Below are 20,480 nucleotides of genomic sequence, written 5' to 3'. Positions count from 1 at the left end.
GTATATGATTGGATGCTTAGATTGGATGTTTAGCAGCTTGACCTGCACCATATTCATTTCCTTTGATGCCTACATGACCTGGCATCCAACAGAAAGCAAATGATTGGTTAAAAGCTTGTAATGCAATTATCTGTAATCTGATTTGCTTCAAGATGGGGTGGATTGGCTTGGATGGATTTTTCAATGATGTTATTGCACTCAGAGAATCTGAGTAGATTATAGTTTGCTTACTGGACAGATTAATCATGTGATTGAGCTATTTTAATCACCCACAGTTCAGCAGAATAGATGCTGCATTCCTTTGGAAGAGACACAGAAAAAGAAAAGATAGAAGAAACTGCTGCTGTACCCGCAGTCGTACTTGTTTTTGAGGCATCGGTATATATTTGAAAACGAGAATTTTTAGCTTCATGTGCAGCATGGAGTTTCCTGATGGTGAAATCTGCTGCTTGCTTTTTCCCCCATTGTTGGAATGAGAAATCACAGACCAGTGTATAATCAAGACCACGGAGGGTCATGTGTGCTTGTTTCCTGAGAGATATTACCCATGCCTAAATTCCAGCATTGTGTTAACTGTAGCAACCTTATCCTAATTGGCTTGTTTTCATTAGGTTTGCCCTGATAAAAGGTGGTCCATTGGGGCTCAGATAAGTATGGCAAGATAGGATGAAAGGGAAGGCTCCGTATTTTTGCTGCACAGTTGAGGAGCAACATTTTCCTCCGAAGATGGAGTGGAAGTTCGTGTATATAGACTCTGTACAGGGGATATTCTGAGCTCCTAAAGCAGTTCTTAGAGCACTGTGATGAATAGTGTCTAGCCAAGTTAGTGCACTTTTCCTGGCAGAGTCATAGATTGGAGCTCCATAATCCAAGCAAGATTGGATTAATACCCGATATAGCCTAACCTGAGTATCAGTCAGTACCCCAGGTCAATGAAGATAGTACTCTAAGGATATTTAATTTTTTCAAGCATATGGTTCTCAGGTATGTGATGTGTTGAATGAAGTTTAATTTATTGTCCAGTATAGGCCAAGAAATCTGATACTGTTGGAAAGAGGTAGGGTGAAATTTTTAAGTTGTAATTCAGGTTCAGGGTGGATCTTACGTTTTTTACAGAAATGAATACATATGAATTTTTGTGCTGATAAGCAGTAGCCATTGTGAGACATCCACAGCTCAATTTTATTAATTGAGATCTGAAGCTGTCTCTCAATAGAATTCATAGTTTTGCCTTGGCACGAAACCACCAGGTCATCAGCATAGTGATATAGTTCTACTGTGCTTGGAATATCATGGCTGATATTGTTTATTCTTATTAAAAATAGTGTAGGACTTAAAATAGATCCCTGAGAGATCCCCTCCTCCTCCTACATATGAATTCTAGAAAGAGTATTTAGATGTCTAACCTGAAAGGTTTGGCCCTGGAGAAAGCTATGAATAAAAAAGGGAAGCCTGCCTCGTAGTCCAAAGGTGTGAAGATCCCGTAGAATACCGAAACGCCATGTTGTATCAAAGGCCTTTTCTAAATCAAAACTTGCCATAACAAGGTGGTCATTTCTGACAAAAGCATTTCTGATATTTGATTCTGCTTTGGTCATCATATCTAATGCAGATCTATTTTGTCGAAAGCCATACTGATTTTTATGTAAGATGTTATGTGACTCAAGAAACCAGGTGAAGCACTTGAGAACCATTTTCTCCAGTGTTTACCCCAAACAACTAATTAAGGAAATTGGACGATAATTTGCAGGATTAGAGAGGTCTTTTCCTGGTTTAGGGATGGTTAATACAAGTGAATGTCTCCAAGAGCGAGGATAAACATGTTCCTGAAAAATTCTGTTAAAAAATATTAAAAGAGTTTGTAAAGCAGTATCATTCAAGTGTTTAGCATAATATAAAATGTACCATCAAGGCCAGCTGCACTATTGGGTACTCTGTCAAGAGTTTCCATTAACTCAGATATTGAAAAAGGCTGATTATATGGAAGAGACAGACCGGTCTTGAAATTTAACTTATACCTTTCTGCTACCCCTTTAATTTGTTGGAATGGAGTGTCATATGAATTTGCTGCTGAAATTTTTACAAAAGCTTCAGCAAAAGTCTTTGCTATGTCTTTGGGGGAAGACAGTTCCTGACCATTACAGATCAATATAGGAGAGGATGACAATGGATATTTGCCATTCAGATGTTGGATTTTCCTCCAGATTAATCTAGTTTCAATTTTTTTGGTAATAGTGGAAGAGAACTGTATCCAGGAATCTTTTTGGGCTTTCCTTCTTATTTGTCGAGCTTTAGCATTAAGTTTTTTGTACTTTATAAGGTTAACAGTAGTGGGATGCTTGCGGAAAAAATTCCAAGCTTTATTCTTTTCTTTTTTTCCCCTATTAAATTCATCATTCCACCAGTAGTTTTTGCACCTGTGTGGATGAGTCCACGACTGAGGAATAACTTTGTCAGCTGCTGCTAGTATCTGTTTAGTGATATGGTCATTAGCTTCATCTATTGACTGGTTCAGAATGAAGTTTTTATCTAAAACTTTAGATAAGGAAAATTTTATCCAGTTTGCCTTTGTAAGTTTCCATCTCTGCAAGTTTCCAGATAGGGGGACGTAGTTTGAAATTTACAAGTAATTGGAAGATGATTGCTATTGTGGGGATTATCCAATACTGCCCAATGTATAGTTGGGTACAGAGCCGGGTAGCAGATAGATAGATAGATAGATAGATAGATCTATGGCAGAAGTATTTCCTATGGGAAAATGCACAGGTGTATGTGCACCTGTGTTCAGCAGAGTTAGATTGTGTGTGTCTAGTAATGTTTCTATTAGCTACCCTGTTTTAGCCATATGTAGACTTCACCATAATGGGTGGTGTCCATTAAAGTCACCCATCAAACATATAGGAGGTGGTATCTGGGCAAGGAGCTCATCAAAATCTGAGTACATACATTTGGTTCAGTGGAAGATAAATAGAAACAAGAGATAAAGTTATTTCAAGTTCTATTCTTACAGCAACAACTAAATTAGTTTTTAAGGGGATTTGATTAGACTGATTAGTAATGGATACCAAAACTGCTACACCTCCATGGGCTACAGTTGCTACATTCCTGTCATGCTTGTACAAAGTATATTTCTTTATTGAGGAAGTCACTTGTGGAGTTAAAAAAAGTTTCCTGTAAATAAACAAATGCCTGCTGGGTTGAAATCATGGATTAGGTCATGAAGTTCATCTGTATTAGTATGTAGGCCTCGACAATAACATTGTAAAATGCACTTCATTATTTAGTTTTAGTGGTAGGACGATCCAGTTGCTTTTTATAGGCAGTAGGCTTATTGCGATCTATTTTTATCTTTTTTAGAAAAGGTAGGCCGTCCAATGTCCATATCTTCTTCAGCATAAATTTCTAATATAGGTTCTTCTTGAGTTTTGTCATCTATATTCATTTCTGTAGTATTAATTTGGCTTTTAGTAGAAGATTCAGCTTTTGCCACCCTGGTCTCACTTTGGGACTTGATGCCATTAGTAGAGGGGATGGAAATTGGAGTATTACAAATTTGGTCTCTGTTGTTTTGCTTCAAAGATGGCTGAGGAACTGAAATCTAAGCTCTAGCCCATTCAGCAAGTGATACGTTAGGTGGAACTGAGTCATTGGTTTGTGTAACAACCAAACAATATTTCTTTGTAACATTTGCATATGTACGTACAGGAGTATCTTTCAGTATTTGTCGTCTCACTTCCTAAGAAGTCACTTTATTTTCAACATTAAATTTCTGTATTTTTTTCCCAAGCTTCCATTGCTCGCAATTTTTAGAATATGCAGATGATCTTCTTTGCAATTAGGGCAAACTGGAGATGTTGCAGTACAGTCTGAGTGTGATGCTGTTTGTTTGTTGTTTGGGTTTTAGGAGCATTAGCAACTAAGGCCATATTGTTCCGGGGATATGCGGTGGTCATTCCCTGACCTTTCCGCATCCTCCATATTTGGTGGTCACGGGCTCGAACCCCGGTCTAATCAAGAAATGTGTGCTACGCACTGCTGCTCCTACCCACCTGGCTACAGAGGTGCCGTGTGATCCTGGGATCACACATTTTGGGCATATTGTGTTTCCTCAACATGTTGCCTGAGAGTGACCGAACTTCTGACACTGTATTGGATTTGGTATATGGGCAGATATGGCAATTTAGATAACCAGCTTTAATAGTATTTGGTAAGTTTGGAGTACTGGACGTGAGTATTACACTATGGGTTGGAATGAGATTTCCATCTCTATGAGTCAGAATTCTCTTAGCTTGTATAACCTTTGGTCTTTCAGTTCTTGCACAAGCTCCTCTTCCATGTAGATCTTACTCAGAGATAACACCTTTAGAACTATTTAGGGTGGTAAGTTTGGAGAGGAGAGATTTTAACAGCAATTCTCCCAAATGTTGTAAGCTTTAACAATAGTTCTGAATGTTTCGACTGTGTCGTCTCAACGAGTAAATCCCAACTGTAATCTTTTGACCATTTTAGGTGAACCAGCAGCATTTTCTAGGAATCTCTGTATTATAAATGGAGAGAGTTTGCTCACTGGTTAACTACTTAAAGAATGGATAATGAGGAAAGTTGGATACTCAGGTTGGTGATTATCTTTTTTTAAGCACTTAATTTGCACAATTCCTTGATCCAAGTTATACCAATCTGTGGTATTTGAGCTTTGAGGCTCTAATGCTGGATAATTTTCTTTATCCATGTCAGCTCCTTTTTGCCCTGGGGGATTAGTTTTTTCACCCAGGTTACTGGCCCTGCCACGGGGTGGCAGGAGCAGTGCTGCTTGTGGCCAAGGGTAGGAGTTAGTCCGGTTAGTAAACTAGTAAAGAATAAAAAAAAAGGTACTTTCCTTTTCCTCGCTCGCTTTTTATATTTTAAAAAAGTCGAGCTAATAAACAGAAAGACTTATAAAATGAAATAAAACAAGGAAAAACTCAGTCGCACTAGAAAATATTGCTCTAGGAAAGAGCACAGAAGATCGTTTGGCCTCAAGATTCGTTTGGCACCCAGGGCCCGGATGTATCTGAATTGAAACTGTAAAAATAAATATTCAAAGTGTGTATACATTTTTTTGAGACACCCTGTGTATATATATATATAAACACAAATAAATAAGAAATTAAACAATGATATTTTAAGGAGTCCTTATATGCTGTGATGTAATGACTAGATCGTAGATATAGCTTAGCTTAATTTTGGAATTTAGCACGTATTAAGTTTCCACATGCACTGAAATGCATTTCTGGAACTCAACCTGTATATAACACACTTGCGCCTCTCCCCTCCCCACTATAGCTAACTGAAGACGATTTCGAAAGTCACTCGTGTGTGGCTACTAGCTTTTATCTCACTTCATTTAATTTAATTAGACAACCATAGAATGGAAGGGGCACTTTCCTGTCTTAGAAAAATTTTTAAAGCCCATAACTTAGTTTTTAAATTTATAATCCCTGTAAGTTATTAGAATCTCTTAACCACTATGCACGTGGCAAAACTTTTAACCAACTAAGTGGATTACTGAGATGAGTGCTGAAAAGTTAAACTAAGCTATATCTATGATCTAGAAATTAAACAATTTAATAATTTTTAAGTGTATTTCTACTTTATGAAAATAATAATCAAAAAAATAAATGGAAAGGATAGGAAACAGTTTTTATTTACTTACCCCCTTGTTGTGTTTTTACTTGGACAGGTGCAGATAGTGGACCTGGACCTCGACTTGTAAAGGCTTGGACACGAATTGTGTAAATAGTATGTGGGGTCAAATCACTAACAGTTGTGAGCTGATTATTATCTACCGTCTGACTATACCATGCCTGAGTAGGTAAGGTTGGCCTTGTAGTGTAATAAACTTTGTAGCCCTATAACAATTGAAGGGTACAATTTATAAGTAGAAACTTTGGTATGCTATGTGCAATGTATACATTATATCACCAAAAGTAATAAGACACTAAGAAAAAACACAACTATGATTTAAAGACCATATTTTTTTTTATTGTGTAGGACCTTCCTAGTCCTACACAATATAATATTGCCCGTCAGTCTTTACACTAATTCCTAACATGCACTGATGTAATTAATTCTCTATTCCTATAACAGATTAGTTTTTAATTGGATGGGTGCCAATCTTCTGTACAAATTCTCTTACATCTCTCCAATTCATTTTATATTGGTTTTATTCTGGGAGTGGATATATCCATCCATCTTGTGCGATCCTCCCTAGACTAATCTATTATATAACGAGTTTAGTGGTGATGCATCATAAAAAAAAGGAAAAACTTCAGGCTCTTTGGTATAAAATTTAATTACATTTAAAATATAGCATTCTTAAAAATATCATAACTCCTACTAGGTATTCTCCATAACACCTTCAACATGATACCACAAGAAGAATCATTACTGTGTATCATTTGAATCAACACAATCCTTTTAAAAACATTCTCTGGAATCATGCCAAACATATCTTATAAATGATAAAAACACATATATCAAGATTTTATTAAAATATACTATAGAGTTGAGATACAAAGCAATGATTTTAGGAGCAATAATGAAAGTATATCAAGGTTTAATTCATGCTTTAGGCTTAAATATCAAGATTCATCGCTCTCTGAATCCATTCCATTTGTCCAGATGTCAGTTCCTCTCAGATTGCTACCACTACACATGGTCACTACACATTAACTTTTGTGAAGAGAGAGGTTTTTTTTTTGTCTAGCAGATTATCTGTGGAACCCTACTGATGTAATAAATATAGAATATGAACACTGATAGCCATTCCTGTATGTTCTTGGGACTGAGAGCCGATTCTTTGATATATATGGGTGCAGATTTTCAGAGCCACATTCAGAGATCATGTTTTTCAATATATGTGATCTTCTAGCTGATGGACAAATTTAATAATCAATTGCCTTATATCTACGACATTCTAGACAGTAGCCTACTTGAAGGTAAGAAGTTTTTAAATCCATCATATGCCAAATCTTGCCCTGTGGCATGCCCCATCTATCAACATTCATTTATGCTGAGCTCAATGCCATGTGGCAGTTAGTTATATACAATATATCTACCTTCTGTATTTTCAATTATACTTTATAAAAATCACTGTTCTTTCTCAAAAAATATCTGCATAACTAATTTACATAAAATGTGCATATATACGTATTAATGTTCCAATATTTTTGATAACACGATGACATCAATATGTTGAGAAAAAGACATAAGTGAGATTAAGCACTATTACTAAATAGACTAAGTACACTAACAACAAAATTTTTGGCTAATCAGTTAAGTTTATTGAACCTTAAAATGAAGTAAATTGCATTCAAGCAAGACAATCAAGCCTAAATATAGATAGTCGACATTTCAGAACCATTTTGGGCATTGTTTTCAAGCTAAAGGAAGCTAGGAAACAGCAGGCCAACTAATACATACATGTAAACTAATGAAAAAAGAAACTGTTACCAACTTCTTTCATGAAAATAGTCCTAAAATGATTCCAAAACATACACTGCATAATCTGTCTTCAGGATTGACTGATTTAGTTCAGAATTTTGCTTAAATGCAATTCTTTTTTCACTTTAAGGTTCCATATGAACCTTATGGAACCTTAAAGTGAAGTCTTAAAGTCTTGTCTTCCCAGCTATGCTCCTCATAAATATCATTTCTGCCCCCTGAATTCTGATTTCATCCTTTTTCCTCACAGTCCAAGTTTCAGATGCATACGCCTCCATAGCCGAGTGGTCATGAGCAGGAGTGCAGTAGCACACACTCCTTGAATAGACCGGGGTTCAAGCCCCTGACAGCTGAATACGGTCAATCTGCCAACCCGCACTGGACCAGCGTGGCAGATTATGGTCCATTTCCCTCAGCATGAATTGTTGAGGAGGCTTCCATCCTGCAGTGGGGGAGAAATTGTTGAAGATGGACATAAAAAAGGCATCTGAGGTGGATGGAATATATCCAATTATATTAAGGGAGGTAGCAGAGAAGAAAAGCAAACCCCCATTCATAATTATGAGAGCAACCTTGGATTCAGGGGAGGTCCCTGTGGACTGGAGATGAGCAAGTGTATCCCTAATTCATAAAGGGAGATAAAAAGGCAACATGAGTAATTACAGACCTGTTAGTTTAACATCTGTTCCAGGGAAAATAATGGAATCACTGGTTAAAGAGGTAATGAAGGACCATTTGGACAGGCATGCAATTATATTGCAATTACAGAATGAATTTAAGGAGTGGTCTTGTCTAACCATTCTGACAGGTAAGTATGATGCAGTGACCAAGGAACTGGATGCAAAAAAATAATTTTGACATCATATACTTGGATTTCAGGAAGGCCTTTGATTATGTTGCACATAAAAGACTGTTGTATAAACTGGAGCAATGTGGCATTAAGGGCAAGTTACTGCTATGGGTAAAGGGATGGTTGAATGGAGGAAGACAGAGTGGTTATCAATGGGCACTGCTCTTCATGGACTTGTTATTAGTGACGTTTCCCAGGGTTCAGTGCTGGGCCAATTGTTGTTTTCTATATTTATCAGGAGAATTAAATGAATTCGAATTCTCCTTAAAATTCTCCTTAAAACTGATGAAGGTATATCAGGCTTAATGTCTAAGTTTGCATATCATAGAAAGGTTGACAGGGTGGCTAAATCAGTAATGATGGTATGCTACTCAAAATTTTGAAAAATTAGATCAATGGGCTGAGAAATGGCAGTTGATGCATTAACTGCATAGGGATAGCAGTAACCCAAAATTAATTTATAAACTGTGTGATACTACAGTGGCGCTGCATGTAATGGCTGTGTTTAAATGTGATCTCAGTTTATTAATATTTGGTGGTTTGAAGCATAAAAAACCTGAAAATACATCTCACCGGTGGAAGAAGAGATAAAGAGGATTCATTAGACATATATTTTATGTCTGAGTGGTAAATATTTAGGCTCTAAGACTAAAATAAAACTTTAATGGTTAGCATGTTCGAAGAATACTGAAGATTATGCAGCGGTTTAACGCTAATGAAAGGAATTTAAATTTTGAAATATAGGAGCGAATATTTAAAAATGTATGAAATCAGTGTCACCTTATGAATAAATTCATTGACTGAAGTTATAAAAATTAATTGTGCAAATATATCCGTATAGATATAAACAACGACTTCTGGAAACCAGGCAAAAGCTGGCTGTAATCAGCCTTTCTGTAATAAGCAGGGCTCTGCTGTAGTCAACTCTCTCTTCCCGAGCATCTCGTGAGATGCATGATGACTCTTCCTATGGTTAAAGACGGCCCATTTCAAAATCGGCCATGTGGTAGGTTGTTGTTGTTTGGTTTTTAGGAGCATTAGCAACTAAGGCCATATTGCTCTGGGGATATGCTGTGGTCATTCCCTGACCTTTCCACATCCTCCGTATTTGGTGGTCACAGGCTCGAACCCCAGTCTAATCAAGAAGCGTGTGCTACCCACTGCTGCTCCTGCCCACCTGGCTACGGAGGCACCCATGTGGTAGGCAATGGCATATGACCACATTATCTGATGCCACAGAGACCACAACAAAAACAACTGCAAAAATTGCTATTAACCAGATCCCGGATGCCACTGTGTGGCCTGCAAAATTAAATTTAAGAAAGAAGAGGGTAAACGTGGCCACATGGAATGTAAAAAGTTTAAAAGAAGGCAAGATGGATATGGTCATCAATGAAATGGACAGGTATAAAATTGACATTTTAGGAGCAACCAAAGTCATGAGGACAGGACAAGGTCATTTCAAAACTGGAAATGGGTTTTTAGTTGTTTTTTCTGGAAGTGACCAAGAACATGGTGTCGCTGTCATTTTGAATAAGGAATGTTCAAGGTCTCTTCTTGAATACAATCCTATTAATAGTAGAATGATGACTGTTAGACTTCAGAGCCAGCCAGCCAGTAAATCTCACAGTTTTAGTTGCCTATGCACTGACATCATCATCCACAGATGAAGATATGGATGTTTATTATGAAAATCTCCAGTCAGCTCTTCATCTGGTCCCAAAAAAGGATGTTTTGATACTCATGGGTGATTTTAATGCAAAAGTAGGCAAGACAGTTTCTTCTAGTGTGGAATGTGGTAGGTTTGGTCTTGGCAGTAGAAATGAACAGGGTGAAAGTTTAATAACTGAATTTTGTTATCTAAACAGTCTTGTCATATGTAACACCTGCTTTCAGCAGCACCCGAGAAGGCTCTACATATGGAAATCTCCTGATCGTAAAACAAGGAATCAGATTGATTATATCATTATGCAACAAAGGTGGCGTTCCAGTGTAATCACAGCAAAAATACTTCCTGGTTGTTGTTGTTATTTGGTTTTTAGGAGCATTAGCAACTAAGGCCATATTGCTCCGGGATATGCGGTGGTCATTTCCTGACCTTTCCGCGTCCTCCGTATTTGATGGTGACGGGCTCGAACCCCAGTCTAATCAAGAAGCGTGTGCTACGCACTGCTGCTCCTTCCCACCTGGCTACGGAGGCGCCCTCACTTCCTGGAGCAGATTGTGGCAGTGATCATCAGCTACTCCACATCGTTCTCAAGCTGAAGCTGAAAAAGATCATGAATAAGGTTTTTCCTAGACTACTGGATGTAGAAAATACTCCAAACAATTGTATGCTTGAAACAGGCAATCGTTTTCAAGCTCTATTAGAACTAGATGATGATATGTGGCCTGAGGAAATGTGGGAAAATATAAAAAGCATTATTAAGGATTCAGCAAATAGACACATTAGAGAAAGGTCAAACATCAGGAAGCCTTGGATTACAGAAGCCACTTTTAAACTTATTGAACAGAGAAGAACTGCAAAAGCCCAGGGTGGACAAGGAAACGAAGAGTATTAGGAACTAAGCAAAGTCATCAAGCGCTGTTTAAGCCAGTACAAACAGTTATATCAATCAAAAGTGTAAAGATCTCGAATACCACAACAAACAAAACAACACGAAAAAGATGTATGATGTTAAGTGCTTAAGACAAAAGTTCTCACCAAAACTTAATGTAATTAAGGACTCCAAAGGGGAAACTTAAACAGAAGAGAACACAATCAAAGGAAGGTGGAAAGAATACTGTGAGCAGCTCTTCCGAGCGCCTTCTGGCACTAATGATTTGCCACCCCCTTTTCAAGAGTGTGATCTTGAACCAGTTCCACTGAAGGAAGAAGTCGAAAAAGCAATCAGAGAACTAACGTGTGGCAAGTCACCAGGAATTGATGAAATCCCAACGGAATTGATTAAAGCTACAGGTGTGAAGGGTGCCGAGTTCTTTCATGAAATGGTTGTAAAAATTTGGGAAATGGGACGGTGGCCATCAGATTGGAAGACAATCTGATGGCCACCGGATCAATTTTCATTCCCTTACCAAAAAAAGGAGATCTGAAAATTTGCTCGAATTACAGGACTATTAGTCCTAATTTCTCACGCTAGCAAGATTCTTTTTAAAATCACATTGAACAGAATCTCAAGGAAACTTGAAGAAGAAATGCCAGAAGAGCAAGGAGGTTTCAGAAGTGGTAGAGGAACCAGGGATCAGATCTTAAGCCTACAACTGATTATAGAAAAATGCAAAGAATTCCAGTCGTTTTGTGTTTTATTGATTATGCAAAAGCATGATTGTGTTCAACATGAGAAACAATGACTATTATGGATTTCCCAATACACATAATTCAGCTGATTAAGCTACTGTACCAAGAACAGGAAGGAACTGTGAGAATGAACATGTGAAACACGGACTTTTTCACAATAGGTAACAATGTCAGGCAGGGCTGTATTTTGTCACCTCACCTTTTTAATCTTTATGCCGACGATATCATGCGTGAAGCTTTGGAAGATTTAGAGACTGGCATCAAAATCTGAGGACTGAAGATAAACAACCTTCGTTATGCAGATGATACTGTGCTAATCTGTAATTCTAAGGATCATCTTAAAGAAACTCTGAGGAGAGTTATGTGAAACAAGTAAGAAAAAGGGATTGTTTCTGGTGATTGGTGATATTCTTGATTCCAGTAAGGTGAAGGTTAATGGGCAAGATATCGAAGAAGTTGATGAATTTGATTACTTAGGGTCAAGAATTAATAAAAATAGTGACTGCTCAAACGATGTAATGAGATGACAGGCAATTGCTAAAACATTGGTCGCTGATCTGACAAAATTATGGAGAGATCATGATCTGCCCCTAAAGACGAAACTGAGAATCATTGATTCATTAATTTTTCCAGTTTCCACTTATGGATGTGAAGGATGTAATCTGAAAAGAGTTGATAGGAAGAAAATTAAGGGACTTGAAATGTGGTGTTACAGGAGAATACTGCGTATTTCTTACTTGGATCGAAGAACAAATGAGTGGGTATTGAATAAAATTGGCAGGCCTAAAATTCTTCTTCATAGCATCAACAAGAGAAAACAAGTTTTTTGGTCATATAGCAAGAAGGGAAAAACTTTCTTTTGAAGAATATAATGGAAGGAAAAACCAAGGGGAAGAGGTGCAGAGAAAGACCTACAATTAGGTGGAAGGATTGGATGGGATCAGTGAACTTCTGGGCATGACACTTTGCAATGCTGTGTATATAGAACATGATCAATGCAGTTGGAGGAATTTGTTGGTGGCCACAACAGCTCCTCAGGGAGCTATGTGACTGGAAGAAGAAGTGACACTACACTTAGCGTAGCGGAGAATGAAAAAGACCTCGGAGTATTTGTGCAGACAAACAAAATTCTCTGAGCAGTGCAGACATACTGCCAGGATAGCTCATGGGGTTTTGTCAATGATATACAGAAGCTTTGCCAGCAGAGATAAGGAGGTTTTATCCCTTTGTATAAGGCCATAGTTAAGCTGCATCTTGATTACTGTATACAGGTTTGGAGGAATCACTTTAGGAAGTGATGTAGATCTGCTAGAATGGATGCAGAGAAGGGCAACCAACCTGGTGAAGGGAACAAAAGGGTGCTCATACCTAGAAAGGCTTCAGTTCTGCAAATTGTAGCATCTCAAAATTAAGCACCTGCAGGGAGATCTGACCAAAGTGTTTAAAGCCTTCAATGGATTGAGTAAGTGAATGTTAATGGCATTCTTCCACTTGCTCAGACTATGCACATGAGGAGGAATAAATTCAAGTCGAAGAAGGATGGTTGCAGGATAGATCTGTGGAAGTGTGATTGTTGGAACAGGCTTTCATCTGTTGTGGAAGTGGATGGGTTGAATAGATTCAAAGAAGAACTGGACAAAATCTTGGAGGGTACGGATGGGAGTAGAAGGTAGGGTGTTTTTTTTTTTTGTGCATGATGCTATATAAGCTTGCTCACTTGCATCATTTGCCATTGCTACTACTACACAGTTCGGATTGCGATGAGAATGATCACCTTTGTTGTAAGAGGCAACTCGTAAATTAGCCACATAAAAACAATTTTATTTACAGACTGTAGATGCCATAGTCAAATATGCAGATTTATATCAGTTTAGTACCCTAAATTACTTCCAACCCAGCAGGAAACTAAAAAAAATTAATTGTCCCAGTTTATAACTATGCATGTAGAGATCAAACTTGAGAATTTTTTTTTACATATTCCACCTGGCTGGTGGATTTTCTTTTTCTAAAAATTCTTCCCTTCCCATCGCCATTCAAACCACACATTTTGAATGGCATCTGAATTTTGTAATTATAATGAATAGTATTGCATTATAATAAAAATGCTAAATCTGCTCTGTGCAATTTAAAATAATAAAAAAAGACAATCTAAGTGTGTTAAGACATGTTTGGGTTATAAGTATAATCCATTACCACTTTTTAAAAGAATTAAATGAACATAAATTCAACAGCTTAAATAATTGTAAGTTACATGTTAGTTCAATTTTGTAAAAATTGCAGCTGATAAATTCTTTTGTCTGTCCCAATAGTTTTGTATATGTGAAGCTATTTTAATATGCACTTTATGGAAACTGCGAATTGTAGCAAAGGTGCTTTTGTGTATTCATATTTTTATTTATCGACTCATATGTTTTTTCCTTCGTGAACACAGATATTGTTTGTTCAATTCAATAAATTGAATGGCAATTTAATATTGACAAATGCAAGGTACTGCATATGGGTAGCAGTAATCCCAGATTAACATACCAACTGTGTGGTACTACATTCTGGGAAGTGGAAAATGAAAGAGCTGAGGGTAACGTGCAGTCAGATATGAAATTCTGAACAGTGCAAACAGGCTGCCAAGACAGAACATGGGTTTTGTCAATGTTATAGAGTAATTTTGTTAGCAGGGATAAGGAAGCAGGTATTGCATTGTACAAGGCAATTGTCAGGCTGCATCTTGAGTACCTCATACAGGTCAGGAGGTCTCATTTGAGGAAGGATGCAGACCTGCTTGAGCAGTTACAGAGATGGGCAATGAGATTGGTAAGGATACAAAGGCTGCTCTTACCAAGAAATATTGCAGACTTTGGAGACTAGGGCACCTGAGTGATCTGATTGAGGTGTTTAAGGCCTTAAATGGATTGAGCAAGCAAAATGTTGATAGCATTCTTCTTCTTTCTGGGTTTACAAACATGAGGGGGGCATAAATTCAAGTTGAAGAAGGATGATTGCAAGATAGATGTGCAGAAGTTTGCCTTCAATCAATAGGTGGTTGATTGTTAGAACAAAATTCCATCTGTTTTTGTGGAAGTGAGCAGTTTTAATAAATTTGAGGAAGAACTAGACAAATCCTTGGTGGAGTGTACAGATGGGTGAAGTATGTAGTGTTTTTTTTTTTTTTTATGCTTTATAGGCTTGCTTTCTGGAATAATTTGCCACTACTAATATTAATACTAAATTGAATTATAACAAATGTTTAAAATTCTTGAAGTACAATATGCATCGCTGGTCAATTCATGTTTGGATAATTTCAGGGAGAAGTGATATTAACAAGCTGTACACAAACTTCAATTAGTCTTGATATTTCTTGGCTGTAACAAAATACACTAGAACATCATCCTGGTAAGTTGTTTGGTGAATGAGCTGGTTGCATCTTATTTTTATCTTGATTTTATTTCTAATTAAAGGGTTCTAATGGCCATTTTGGGATACTTTGTGACCCGCAGTGATTACTTAGATCCCCCACCAAGATCATTTACATTGCTAAAGCTGAAGAAACAGATAAGTAATTTTAAGTTGTTTTTCATATAGTAATTTGTACTGCAGTACCTAATGTCAGCCTCCCGGTCCATGTTTTCAGAGCAACTTGGCTCACTGTGCATAACATGCATCTTGGGTAATCTGTTTCATGTTGTCTACAAGAAACAAGTATCTCAATTTGCAAGTAATTAATCAGTTTGAAACAATATACATTTCGGTAATTTTTTTGCAAATGCAGTCTTGGCTAACTAACATTATATCTGTTCCTAGCCAAGCTAAAATCTGAAACCTACAGCTAAATTTTAATCCCAAGTATCAGTAAATATACAGATGACAAGAGAAAGACTTACATCTATCACACAAACAACAGAGAAAACCATTGATTGAGTCAGACTCACATATCAAATGCACCAGATGCAATAATCTCAAAAGTAAACTATCATTAAAGTCCACAGTTAATTTTCAGGGAATTGTTACAAAGCCTCAAAAAATTATGTAAAAACTCCTGAATTATCTCGATCAGCTACAGACAGTTGCAGGACCTCTATGTCTACTTTCTATTATTACCAAATTAACAACCAAGAAATTAACAGCAGAATGAGTTACAAACCACATTTAAAGGGATTTGGTATTTAAGTTGAAATGCTTGATCTGAAGTTATGAAACTGAGATATTTGTCTTTCGTCCTACTCTGGAATGCAGCCAGTTGGAATTTGCAAATGGAAATTCCAGTTAACCCAGAGGAAATCCCAACCATTCACATTCCAGAGAAGGATCAAACAAAGACAAATACCTGTAAAACTGCAAATCAAACATTTCAATCAAATACAGAATCCCTTTAATGTGTTATCAACTCATCTTCCTAGAGAAGATCCAATAGTCACATTTGTACATCATGCAACACAGTGGCAACCTTCAAGGCAGAATGTGCTAGTGCCACAGGAGGTTGTCTAGTTGTTGTCTGTGACTCTGTCAGGGGAAATGGGAAATATATTGTGCAAAATGGATAGGTGGAATAGGACCAGGTATGTCTGCCAGGGGCCAAAAGTTCATGATGTAGAGCCGACATCATCTTTTGAGGGCACAAAAGGTGATACTGTTATACACATTGTCAGTAATAACATTAAGAGTAGGAGATCTGCAGACTTATGTTTAGTAAGGCTGCAAATCTCCTACTTTTAATGTCATTAGTGCCAATGTGTACAACAGTTTCACTTTTATGCCCTTAAAAGATGATATCAATGCAAAATTTCCATTTTTACCTCATAGCTTGCACAATATCATTTGTTAACAGGTGACAAATGACTGGGTAATGATCACTGTTATAGGGATCATTTAAAACCAACCAGTCAAGAACAGGAAAGAGAGCTGGGGAACAGATGGTTAGATCAATGGCAGTGGTAGTCCCTATTGGTAAATGAACATGGGTGTAAGTACCTGTGTTTAAGAGTGTTAAGTTCTTGCTATATAGAAGTTTTTCGATCATCTGTGCTCTTTTGTCTGTTAGAAGTGAACCCCAAATGATATGATGCCCATTAAGGTCTCCCATGAAACAGATCATTGGTCAACTAAGTCCTTGAAGTCTTGCAGCATATGTCTATGGTTAGTCTTGCAGCGTATGGTCAAGGTAATTTCAGTCATCATGCGTACTGCAACTGCTTCAAGGGATGTCTGCAGCTGGATATGCCTGGATGGAATACTAGAGTCGACCAAATGGTGACTCCTCCATGAGCAGTTGTGGTTTTATGAACTTGCCTATATATATTGTAGTGCTTGATTGAAATACTTATGAGCAGAGTTAGGTTTGTTTCTTGTAAACAGATGCTCGCAGGAGCATAGATGGAAATCAGATCTTTGATATTGTTAAGATTACTTCGGATGCCACAACAATTCCACTAAAGAAGTGTACGCATTATTTGGACTTTGTAACTGGGACAGATGGCTTACGATGGGCTGCCTGTTTGAGTCTACCTGTTTTTCTTCTCTAGGGAAACTTGGAAAACCATCACTATCAATCTCATCAGTTGCATAAAGTTCCAGGACTGGTTCATCTTTCTCCTTTTCATCGATTTCCATAGTGTCAATATTTTTCTGTTTTCTGTTTGCAGGTTTGGTAGGATTTGCACTGCTTGTTGGTGTTGGGTCTTAAGCATTTGGTGGGATTATAATGGGCATATTTATTGCTTGGTCATTTTTTGGTTTTGTTTGTGAGAGCAGAGTACATGCCCAATCCGCTATTGAGATGTCAGTTTGTGATGCAGTTACTTTTGTTTTCTGTACTGCCATTGCAGCTGATGCGTATGTTCTTACTGCTGGGAGTAATGGTATCTGCTTTTTCGCTTCTTGGTATGTGACCTTGTGTTCAGCTTTATATTTCTGAACTTGATTCTCTCTCTTCCATATAATGCAGTCTCTGGAATAAAGCAGGGTGGTCTTCTTTGCAGTTTGGACAGCGAGGAGACTGTGCATGGCATTCTTTATCATTATGGTCTTTTGAGCCACAAGTGGCACAAATAGCTTGTCCTTTGCATACTGTTTGGGAATGGCCATACTTTTGACACATGAAGAATCTTATGGGATTGGGGATGTATGGCTTTACCTAGCAATTCAGGTATCCTGCTTTGACCGATGTTGGTAGAGTAGGAGTTTTGAAGGTAAGTATGATAGTGCAGGTTGGTATCAGGTTTCCATCCTTTTTAATAAGGATTCTTTTGGCATGACATTCTGATTTTGTAACTCGTGTACAATTTCTTCTTCACAGCTGTTTAGGAGGTCCCATTCCATGATAACCCCTTTTGACGTATTTAAGTGGCATGTGAAGTGACCTTTGATGGGAATCCTGCCAAATGCTGTGGCTTTAAGAAGAAGCTCTGAATGTCAGTGATTTGTTGTTTCTATCAGTAGGTCACTAGATTTTAAGTGGTGAACTGGCTATATGTTCTAAGCACCTTTGTATTACAATAGGAGAAAGTTTACTAACAAGCTGGTCTGTTAGGGAGTGGAAAATTAGAAAGAGTGGAGAGATGGTTTTGGTCACATCTTTCTTTTGTCTCTTGGTAGTAGATGGATTGCAATCGTCTTGCTGCTGATTATGATCAGTTTGATCCATAGATCCAGGTTAAACCTGGTTTGTGGAGTCCATATTTGCTCCTTTTAGCCCTGAAAGGATTATTTTTCCTTTCAGGTTTCTGGCCCCACCACGGGGAAGCAGGAGCGGTGCCACCTAGTGACAAGGTGGCTGGACAATTAGTTTGTTAGTGAAAAAATGAATAAATATCCTAATAAAAGAAAGGTGATTTCCCTTCCTGGGTTTGAACTTAAAATCTGCTAAGTACAGAACCACTTACTATGAACTGAGTATAAGAAAGCAGCTAGAAATGAAACAGAACAAAACTAGAAATGAAACAACTGGATGTGCCAAGCCCATACTCAATAGATGTGAGCTCCCTGGTGTTCACCAGGGAGCTCACATCTGGTGAGTATGGGCTTGGCACATCCAGGGTCCTGAGCTGGATATCATCATTCTTCTCTTTCTTGGTGATTCCCTTCTACTTCTCTCTCTCACTCTCTCTCTCTCTCTCTCTCTCTCTCTCTCTCTGGGTAATTCAGAAATTTTTTTTTGTCTGGTGCAGCATAAGCCTCAGGCTTCCTTGCACCATATGGCTAATAATAATAAAAAAAAAAAAAAATCACTTGGAAGAATCACTTTTTATTTTGCTTAAGAAAAATCGCTTGTCACTTAGGGCCATGATGGCAAGAAGTCGGAATGTTCAGCTCAGTGTGTTGAACATAGCTACAGATAGAAAGATGGAGTATCAGACTTTACTTGGTTCTTAAGGGAAAAAGTCACATGCAGGAAAGTGAGCACACCAAGGTGAAAGGGTTTGCCATGGTGTTTGGGCGACATTGTCTACTATGATATCCAAATCTTGGAGTACAAATACTAAAAGGACAATTTTCAGTCTGACAGATGATGCACAAACTTTCGATTCGTGGCACAAAAACATGCATCCACGTAGGATGGTCTGCCAGGGATTTCAATTTTAAAGCATACTTTAGGACAACTGTTTAATTGAAGTGATAATGGTGGTGGTTCATTTGCTTCCACATATAGGCTTTGGACAGGGGAAGTTCAAAATCTCCAGTAGCAATACGGATAACACTGATTATGAATAGAATCCAGCCATCGAAGTACACCGTTTCTGGCTGATGCATATATCTGGGACCCATAGATAGTCTAGTTTAGATCACACAAATGCACAGTAGATGCATACAAATGCACAGTAGATGGAGAGGAGAGGGCATACAGGATGTTCAAGTCTCTCGTGCACTCTGTATGGAGTTGATGGATGTGTTCGAGGAAGGTCAACTTTTTATCAAATATGAGTCCCAAGGATTTTACACAAAATGTATACAAACAGCCTTCTGTGGCAAGAACTCAAGTCCATTATCCAATGCCCAGGAATTAAGGTGATCGATGGCTTGTTGCAGTTGTCTTTCAGTAACCCTCATATTGCATGACTAAAAAAATATGCTAAAATCATCAACATAAAGTGATATTTACAGTTGAAGGAAGTTTTCTGTGATGGAATTTACTTTTATGGCAAAAAGCATAACACTTAAACCTGATTTTTTACATTCTCCCTCCTCTTGCAAAATGCAAAAAATTTTAATAAAAGAAAAGGAGATGACCTCCAAAACTGGGGCTATATAGGTCTTTTAATATGCCAAATCTCCAAGATTTGACATACACTTTTTCCATGTTAAAAAAAAACAAAAAAAAAACACCAGATGTTCTTGTTTTAGGAAAGTATCCCAGATGGATGTTTCCAGTCTAATAAAATGGTCCAGAATTGGCCCATTTTTTGGAGGCTGCACTGCATGCTGGAAAGGAGGTTATTTGATTCTAAATACCACATGAGGTAAGCATTTCTCCAGGATTTTGCACAAACAGCTAGTCAGAGTGATGAGTTGATTTGATATTTTGTAGAAATTTTAGGGTCTTTTCCTGGCTAAGCAAAATCAAGAAGGGTTGCACTGGGCCAGGCATCCAGAAACTGCTCTTCAGTAAAGATTCTGTTATATAAAAAAGAGCAGGTGACCCAGAAATTTATGAGAGAGGTGCTTAATCATTTCATAATTAATTCCATCTTGTCCAACTGTGCTTGTGTTCATAAGAGTGAGACTGTTTTCAACCTGTAAATGGTAATTGGCCCATTATATGAATAAAACCCTTTGATGTAAAACTGAGGGACTCTTTCTCAGTTTTGTGTTTAAGGACCAGAAACTTGTGAGGTGATCTGATTGAGGTGTATAAAACCTTGA

The 20,480-nt window shown here is 37.7% G+C and overlaps 1 protein-coding gene across 12 annotated transcripts in view; it reads right to left on the bottom strand.

Moving 5' to 3' along the window:
- LOC150091249 (tyrosine-protein phosphatase Lar-like) overlaps positions 1-20,480 on the bottom strand; it is a 1,641,114-nt gene that overhangs the window by 500,490 nt on the left and 1,120,144 nt on the right. For all 12 annotated transcript variants that reach the window (XM_090374921.1, XM_090374965.1, XM_090374991.1 and 9 more), the window contains one exon: positions 5,693-5,888. In XM_090374921.1, the coding sequence (XP_090231047.1) occupies positions 5,693-5,888 (196 nt within the window). The remainder of the gene's footprint in view (positions 1-5,692; positions 5,889-20,480) is intronic.

This window comes from Mastigoproctus giganteus, chromosome 1 (assembly GCF_048544385.1).
Source record: "Mastigoproctus giganteus isolate SK-2022 chromosome 1, ASM4854438v1, whole genome shotgun sequence".
Classification (NCBI taxonomy): Eukaryota; Metazoa; Arthropoda; class Arachnida; order Uropygi; family Thelyphonidae; genus Mastigoproctus; species Mastigoproctus giganteus.
This window is presented reverse-complemented; position numbering and strand designations above follow the sequence as displayed.